The 9,413-nt window shown below is 41.5% G+C and overlaps 1 protein-coding gene across 1 annotated transcript; it reads left to right on the top strand.

The window, feature by feature from the left end:
• Positions 1-2,084: 2,084 nt before the first annotated feature.
• Positions 2,085-3,837, top strand: cox7c (cytochrome c oxidase subunit 7C). The gene is made up of 3 exons (XM_006784124.1): positions 2,085-2,253; positions 3,159-3,306; positions 3,735-3,837. The coding sequence occupies exons 1-2, from the start codon at positions 2,179-2,181 to the stop codon at positions 3,273-3,275; spliced, it is 192 nt and encodes a 63-aa protein (XP_006784187.1). The 5' UTR covers positions 2,085-2,178; the 3' UTR covers positions 3,276-3,306; positions 3,735-3,837.
• The last annotated feature ends 5,576 nt before the right edge of the window (positions 3,838-9,413 follow it).

Below are 9,413 nucleotides of genomic sequence, written 5' to 3'. Positions count from 1 at the left end.
ACATACTGCATAAGAGTGGCATGAGGGCCCAAAGGCCTTTAGTGCAACCTGTGCCCACAGCCCAAGATTGTGCGGTTTGTCTGACATTTGTCAGAGACCACCAGAACCGACAGATATAAAAGTGTATGAAGAAACTGTGGTGAACACACAGGTATGATCTGGGGAGGCATAGCCTTTACGCATACCCATTACACAGACTTCCACATCTTAGCTAAAGATACCCTGACTAATGTTATTTATGGGGATAAAATCCTCAGAATCCCAGTACAAACATATGCTGGTGCAGTGTCTTGGTGCAGGACAATTCCTGAACTCATGTGAACACAGTATTTAGGCAGTTTCTGGATGTCAAAGGCATTGACTGGCCCTCGGGCTTAGCCAGCCTGAATCCAACTGCGAACCTCAGGGGAGTATATCACTTTATCGACATCATCAAATAACGCTGAGGACTGTCAAGGACCCAAATGTGGGATTAGATCCTCCAGTACACATCCGCTGTCTCATCAGGATACAGGCCCAGATGTTATCTCACGCTTTTTGCATGTCCAGATGTTATCTCGTGCTTTTTTGCTGAAGTTCTTGTCACGAGAACTCCAGCAAAAAGCAAAACTAGAAAAAAAATATTCAGGAGGGATAAGAAGAGAGCAATGGTCTGTGGACACCACCTGCAAAACCATCCCCTTTTTGGAGGTTGAGTTATAGTTGCCTATCAGGTGCACCTGTTGTCACAGATTTATGCTTCCTAAGTAGACAGACTGAGATCCCTGAAGTTTACTAAGTAGCTTGGTTAAATAATTAGAAAAGCCAAATTAAGTGCACATTTAAGGAATGAAACACTGAAAGAACACTCATGCTTAATTGTTGAGTTGAATGAAAATGACTCCGCTATTTTGAGGACACGACGAACACGGTGTGTGTGTGTGTGTGTGTGTGTGTGTGTGAGTGTGTGTGTGTGTGTGTCCCTGCTATCAACTGCCATGCTTTTGCTTTAATGAGGAACAGAACTACAAAGGTAGCCAACTAAGCCCTTCTTTACATGTAATGTGTACTCTTTTTCTCCAACAAGGACTGTGCATATCAGAGCAAAAATGTGTGTAACCTCTCTACGCAGCAGTGAGAGTTTGGGTTTTCAAATTTTATTTAATGCGTCAGAACAATACAGGACAAATAAAAGAGTAGCAAATGGCAAATAAGTGAAGGTACTGCAGGCAAGCAAACACATAACAGATAACCTAGTGTGGAGGTTGCAATATGTTTTAGTTTCTGCACTTTGATAACTTTCATATGACGCTGAAACCTAGGAAACTGATATTCATCTTCCAAATTAACAGCCGTCATAAATTAATGAATTAAACATCCTTCAAAATGCAGAACCCAGTTTGTAGTATTAATCAGTGAAAAGGTTGCAGCAATACTGCATAGGGATGGCTGAACCATCTGCTCTCAGTAAGTCTGCTCCTTCTCTCTCTCTCTCTCTCTGTCTCAGTATTTCTTTAGCAATGATATGTTTGCGACAAATGCTGAAAAATGAAGATAGCTTATCAACCAATACTTTTTTACTCCAATGAAGCCCGCAAGGACACGCACTGAAACACTGAAGTTAATTTAATCCCCAGATCACTATCTCTCCATACTTTTAAATAAAGAAAGTGACATCTGCTGCCTTACCTACACATGGATTGTTTTTAATAACTGACTCTGAAACAGTGTCAATCACACATGCTAAACGACGTGAGCAGCATAACCACCCTTACCCATTATATCTCCACTTTAGTTAATGTATACCGTTCTGAGAGGAATGGGTTCCTTCACATTTGAAATCCCATGATAACTGAAAAACCGCAAATCGATGTTGTTGTCTGTCTGTGGATGAGACAGCATAGTGTGAAACGTTTTTTCTCCCTGTGATGAAAGATCTCAAAGACAAATATAGCCTAAACAACTTTTTTTTTATATTTCTCTTGCTTGCTTGCTTTTTATACCTAATGGATTATAATCATTATGGGAAAAAAACAAAAAACAAAAAAACCTGTAGTCGCTTCGGATACAATTGAACTACATTTCCCATACACATTAGAGTCTTTTCCCACAATTCTTTGCGCCGCTCTACAGCTCACATCTGAAACAAGAAGGTCGCACTCTTTAACAGTGTACTGAATCAGAGGAGAGACTTCCACAATGCTCGGACAAGCTGTGAGGCGATTCGCAACGTCTGCTGTTCGTTCTTCACACTATGCTGAAGGACCAGGCAAGGTGAGACCACTTCCTGACAGCAGCAGTTTTACCATAATGGTGGTATTTTGTGATGAGGCCTTGTGTGTACGTACAGCCTTGACGTTAGCTAGCGGTACATGGAGGTCATGCCTGTCAGTTGACAAGAGCGTGATTGTATATCGAGCCAAAATAGCCGGGCTTTGGTTATTTTATATTCTACATCTACGTTACCTTCAGTTTCTGGTAACAGATTATATAAACTTGTGGCAGCAAAGACAGAATTGATGACAGGGACTACGAACTGTTGGCTAGCATTAGCCATGCTAGTCGGTTTGTGGCGACACCGGTAAAGGCTTTTAGCTTAGCTTGCTATGTAACCTACCTACTTTGGTTTCAAAGTTAAACAAATTTTCCAATCTGAAATGTATATTGAGAGGCTTAAAAGTCTCGTAAACACTAAATTGCGGATCTATTCGCATAGCAGGAATCTTAATTCCCGTACAAACTGTGCTTCCGCCTCCTGCTAAGGTCAGAGCAGTGAGGGAGGAAGAGAGGTGCGCTTAACTAAGAGTTCACCCTGTATACTAGTAAGCATCTATCAAAATTTCTGGTGATTTACAAAGTGCAAATGACCAAGAAATTCCAGTTTTCCAAGTGTACATATACATATTTATTGTAAGGAATATATATATTGTAATGCATGTTAGTCTTGGCTATTAAAGAAAACATTGCTCTGGGAGCTTTATTGCATTTTTTATTTACACACAGACTTATTACAGATCAGGGCCAACTGTAGCTTCTTTCTGATATTAAGGTGCACTATGGCACTCTATTTGTCTTGTCTATAATTCTGATCATTCACAGGTGCAGTAATTGTGGTTCAGTGAACTATGTTCCATTTTCTAAGCAGTTGCCTACATTGTAATGGTCTTGTCTTTTTACAGAACCTGCCATTTTCTGTGGACAACAAGTGGCGTCTGCTGGGCATGATGGTGCTTTTCTTCGGCAGTGGCTTTGCATTCCCCTTTCTTGTCGTCAGACATCAGATCCTGAAGAAGTAAAATGGCCCAGTGTTGTAACTCAGCCTTCAAGGTAATTACACCTGCCGTTTTTATCAAGCCCCGTCTGCTTTTCGTTAAAATGTCAGGATGATGGGTGGCATTTTTCTCGACATCGGTTTGTATAGTGACCTCAGATGATCGCAGTCCTTCACTGCACCTCTTTAGCCTTTTTCCACTGTGGCATATCTTAAATAAATTACCTGTATGTCTGAGAGTGACAGTAACAAATGTCATATGGGTTCATATTGCTGCTATGTTGTGCAGATAAGCTCGCACTTCAGTGAGTTAATGTGACAGTTTATTGCAGACATCGATTTGTATCAGGTGGGAGCGGGTCAGAATTGTTGTTGTCACATTTTCTCGTCACTGGTGTTTACTCAGAAATTGCTTTTCTGACAACCTGGCGTATGCAAGTCATCTTATCGCTTACTTCCCCGATTTTCTTGTTCTTTCCCGCAGGTTGGCAGCTGGAACATATTTATCCATCAGAGTTCTATCTATCGATGCTGAAGAATGGGAATCACCTAATTTTCTTTGTAAATAAAGTCTCCTAAAATGAGAATATCCTTGTCCATGTTTCTTGCACAGCTTCCATACATGTATGCGCATTGTTTAAAAGAGTTAACAGTGATTCCAGTTAGCTAATAAATTATAAAATATGAAACTTACTAAACGGGTTATTTCCTGGCAATAATGGGCTTCCACTGAAAAACCAGGGGCTTTTTTTATTAATGGGCAAATATTTGGTGTTTAACCTGCAGCATTAAATGTGATTTTTAGTTGTGTACTTTTGTTCACAGCTAGATTAAAATTCTCCAGATTAATTGGTTTTAATGCAGCCTTGCGTAAGCACATTTTGTTTAGACTGGCCTCATGTTGAGTCTACAGACAACGCATGAAAGTAGGTGGTAAATTTAAATCCTTTGTCATAAGCTCCTGAAAGAATTGAATAAAGTGGGAGATTAAAAATCGGTGTGAGGGGGTTTGCAGAAAAGAATCCAGTCCTCCTGGTCTTAGAATTCTGATACGTTATTGTTCCAGCCCCCATCCACCACTCTGTAGCTCGGCGCTTCAGTTAAACTCAACTGAATAACCTTTTCAGTTCAATTAACCCTGTGCTGCTGGCTATAATTGTCCAAGGACAAAGTATTAAAACGGGTAGTGTAGCTGCGCAGTTGGTTTGGAGGGGTAATGTAAAAGTTAAGAGGCTTTCTGTGTATATCCATTCAGGTCTCCCACGTGCCTGCAGTCATCTTTAGAAATCGGCTAAGGTTACCTTTTCATTTCCTCGTGATGTGCAGCAAAGAGGTACCACCTAAGTTAGCCTAAAGACATAAGGAAAGAGATGCCGGGACAAGCTGTAAGCACAAGAAACAATCTGTCCTATATCTTTTGCCCCCTCCCTCCCCGCATATCCTTTTGTGCTCGCGCAACTCAAAGGAACTTGTAAACCTGTCATGCTGTTATGTATTCCCTTGCATTGCTAATGTTATGCTGCTGTTATACCTTTCTGCCGGAGCAGCATTCAGGTCATGCGGCTCTTGCGAGGTAGTGATAAACTTATTGTACATTTTAATGGGGTCAACAAGTAGAGGGTTATATTTCATAGGTGTGTTGTATTGTTTGGCACATACAGGTTGACCTTTCTCAGTAGCTCAAGGCTTTTCTGGTCAAAAGCACTTCTCGACATATAAATAAGAAACAGCGTTATCACAATACCACACTGTGCGTGCAAGCACACAATTTGTGAATCTCCAAATGCTTGTTAGTACACATTTAACACCCACATTCGCACAAGCGCAGCATACTAATGTAGCAGTCTGATCACCGCATGTCCCGATTAAATGCAGCAAAGACGGGAGGTCTTGAGCTGCATTGTCATTCTGCTCAATGATGTCTCAATAGGTTCTCGGTTTACCAATTAAAATGCTCCATCCATCTCAGCCATAAACAATCATCCTTGCTCAGAATGGTCCTTATCAGTACATAATGAACCATCACGGTTAAGTGTGCGAGCCAGCAAATTGATGTCCTTAAGCTTCTGACATGAGGCATACTTCACGTTGGCTCTTTGAAAGTGCATCTCAAAGATCACTCTCTGCTGCACAGAGAAAAAGAATGAGCTTTCAAGTGTCATTAGGGGAGGGGGGAGGGGGGGGGGGGGGGCTTATTGAAGTGATCCTCCATACAAAGTCTGCTTTTGAGTATCAAACACATGTCACCAGCTTAAAAAAGTGACTGTTAAAAAGTCAGCTTCCTCATTCGTCCGCATTCCTCCACAACCAGCATATTATATAATAAAAGGAATGCTGCAAATTATGTGCATTTATTCTTTGGACTTAAAAAGCAGAGCATTTTGTCTAGTGAGTTACTTTAATTCAATTTTGATACAGCAGTAAACATTTGAAAGCTTCACTTTTGGACTGTGAACTCTTGACAGTATGCCACTCATTGAATAGAACTGCTCGCAGCTACTTTAAATTTTGCAAATGGTTCACTTCAGTGCCACAGCACTCAGAGTGCTAATTTGGGAATTTCCCCAACATTGGACCCTCTTTCAGAAAAAAAAAAACAAAAAAAACAGGGGGACGAGGACTATAAAGACATGAATTTGCTCCCACTGAGGGTGCAAAATTTAGATTGGCGCCGACACTTACCAACAGTTACCAGCCTGAGAGGAGTGTCACGATATCTGGGCATCCGAGGGTGAAAAACAGGCACTAAGAAGGGAGTTCTTTCTCTTCCTAGTCATAAATGATCTATTCTCTGCCATTATGCACTCTAACTGGAGCTTTTAAGAATTCTAGTTGATGCCAGGCTCCAACAGCGAGGACCAATTAGATACAATGCTGTTATTTGGACAAGGACCAAGCTGCAGTGCAGTACCAGCGACTTATGAAAAGTACATGAGGGTGTGCTGGCACAGGTCATATTACAGGAGGGGTACTACAGTGCCCACAGAAGTCTACATCACCCATTTATTATTATTATTATTATTGTTGTATTTTTTTTTTAAGATGGGCATGCTGTATCTCCTCTGCATGGCACTTTGAGTGTGTGCAGGAAGGAAGAAGAAAAAGGATGAATTACACTATGAGTGTGCACCCAGCATGCCAAGTCTCCTGCAAGAGTTTGTCATGCTGCATTTAGTATGGAAGTTTGAGGGTGGGGGAAAGAGAAAGGCAGGGACTGCTATTGTGTGAGTTTGCACCTTCACCGTAGCGATATCTGCTAAATTCATTACTCTAGTTGCCTTTAAATGCTTTAAATCCCCCGTGTACACACACTAATTAAGGCAAAGCGCAGTCATTAAAGTCCATACCAGCTCACCATTAAGTGATTGTTTAAAGTCATGCAGATGACTGTGGATAAAACAAAAAGGCTACCTGCAACCGCCGGAACCGCAGCTGCAAAGGCTGACAGCCTTCACTGTATACACTGCATCCTCCCTCCTTTAACTTATTTGTTCTTGCAGTTATGTAAATTATCTTATTTGCAGTATTTGTGGCTATTCATTGCAGTCACTGTAGTGCTCTGCATCTCACATGTGGAATCTAATTATAGACTCATTTGCACTTCAGAGGAGAAGATAGTGGGCTCAGCCTGGTGTAGAGCATGCACAGAAGTCTAATAAAAATAAAAAAAAACAGACTCTACGTTTTATTGAATCCCCCCAGTAAGAGTCACTTTTCACATCCAGCCACAGCATTATAGTCAATTATGTTTGTAACTGTTAGCTGGTGAAAGCTGACTCTACAGTGATTGACAGTTTTATAAACATTTACTTAGTCTGAATGAGAGAGTGGGTGCCTGACAAATTCTCTCCAGACTAAATTACCCCTCTGGGGGGGATTGTTGGGTAACTTGGATGAGCTCTAATCAGCACTCCTGCACAGCCTCGTTCCACTGCGCCACCAATCGCTGTATTACATTGCAATACCGGGGAGTTCTCTGGATTCGGCCTGTACCCATCATATCAGCACGACGACAATGCGAGGTGAAAGCTGCTGTCTCCAGTCGCTGAGCAACACCTCAACTCTGCACTGTCAGTCAATAAAGTTACAAGGACACGATGAACTTCCAAGTTTTCTGCCAAGCTCGTCCTCCTACCCCCCCCACCCTCTACCTCCTCTGTTTACTACACTTTAGCTCAAAGATGCTGACGTGTGGAGAAGCATGGAACTGTCAGTGCAGGAAGATGAAGTGAACATGCGCCTCCCACTTTGTCGGGAGTGGGGCTCCACTGCCTCAGCCGGGAACTCTACACAATTAGTTCAGAGCCTCGAGGGGGATGGCTGCTCATAGGAGATGAATGCTCGCAAGATACAGAGTCAGCTGTCTATGTGAGCATTTTTGGATGTCAGAGGGGGAAAAAAGTAGCAATAATATATATTTTTAAAAATTGCAAGGAATACTTTAATTTTTTATGGAAATTAAAAGTCTGATTAGGGTAATCCTAGCAAGACTGAACATGTCTAAAAGTATTTTGTCAGAAGCACACGCTTACATCTCTGTACAGGTTTCATTCCACTCTGCAGCCCTTATGTTCATTAATGTTGCAATACCAATGCATGCACTCAGCTATCTTAAGGAGACCTGCCCCCTCCCCCTTTCATCCCTCTCTACTTCCTTTCTTTAACAGTGGCAAATCATAAAGAGGCTGTAAAGCCAAAGGAGAAAAATATGTCATGTGTCACGTCAGGCTTTTCTCACATTCAGTTTGATATGAGCAAGCAGAGACTTGGCGGGGATCCCGGCCGAGATTCTGAACCCAGCATAATCTCCAAATCCTCTCCTGTCCACTTCAGATCCCAGACCAGCCTTGAGTTCAATAATGTAACGCTACACACTGCCGCAGTTAATAGTAGCAAGTTTCAGGGTGAAAAAGTTTCCATTTTAAATAATCATGCCCACTTCAGTCCACGCTCTCCCACTCCGAGCCTTATGTTAATGCCTCGGATGACTCCAGTGTGAATGGATGTGCAATTTTCCCTCTTCCTTCATACAATATACAGTAAATTTTGAACTTAGCTCTGTGCCCTCTGAATGAAAATCATTTCTTTTTATCTTTCATTTTACCAACCGCGTGTTATCAAATCCTGACGTGTAAAAAACGATATCTTGTGAATAAATAAAACGAGCTAGTGGATTTCATTTTTTGTCCATCAATTTTCTTTTCTCCTGAAAGTTATTATGTCGTGTTTTAGTTTATTTAGCAGGAACAAGAACCTACTAATTTAAACCTATTTGATGTTCCCAAACACCTTATTTCTCTCACTGATACTTCACAGAACATAATCTATGTTGTTTACCTTGTCAGACCTCCGAAGAATGTTATTATGGCTGTAAAGCAGTATGTGGCATCTGCATGAATATGTATAATAGTCTGTTTGCTTATTGACTTTAACAAACCCCTCTCATATTTGCCAGGGCTGGGTTGGTTGGGGTCCATGTGATCTACACAGAGAGGAAAAACTAACAGCGAAAGATATCTTTCGCTCGAATGAAGCCTCTCTGGAGATTTCTGCTGCGATGGAACTGCGTAAATGTAGTGCGGGAATAAGGTCTGACAATGTGAGACTAGTGGAAACAGAGCGAGATGGATGGCGGGGGGAAAAGGCGGGTTCTGTTGATCACTTGTTGTTGTTTTCGCTGCTATGACTCTCTTTTCTCCCGCTGACAGAGAGAAAATATTAGAACCTTTCTTCTTTTTCTTTTTTTTCTTCCTCAGCCAGAAACTGCGTCTGTTGCTCTCCAGTGGTCTCCTTCTCTTTTTACTCTCACTGGAAACATTCAACCCAAGGCATTTTCACACAGCGAGAGGCATCTGCCACCACCAACCTACATATTCGCACGCACATTTGCTCGCATACAAACCTCTGAAACAGATGAACAAACATAGTTCGAATGCATCCACAAAAAACGCCGGCAAAAATATGTAAACATTATTTGCATAATCACACACATGCCTCCGTGAATCCAAACACACTTTGGGACTGAAGTCTGTGATATTCGTACTTAGCGTGCAATTACACTCAATTTTTTTTTCGAGACTCCTTTTTTATGCTTCATATATTTATGCCACTTACAATTGCATTCAACAACCAGACTAAATGGAGCTGCTATACACCCAGCAGG

Source organism: Neolamprologus brichardi, chromosome 12 (assembly GCF_056152115.1).
Source record: "Neolamprologus brichardi isolate AB-2024 chromosome 12, ASM5615211v1, whole genome shotgun sequence".
Taxonomy (NCBI): Eukaryota; Metazoa; Chordata; class Actinopteri; order Cichliformes; family Cichlidae; genus Neolamprologus; species Neolamprologus brichardi.
Note: the sequence above shows the minus strand (reverse complement) of the source record. Positions and strands in the feature narration are given on the sequence as shown.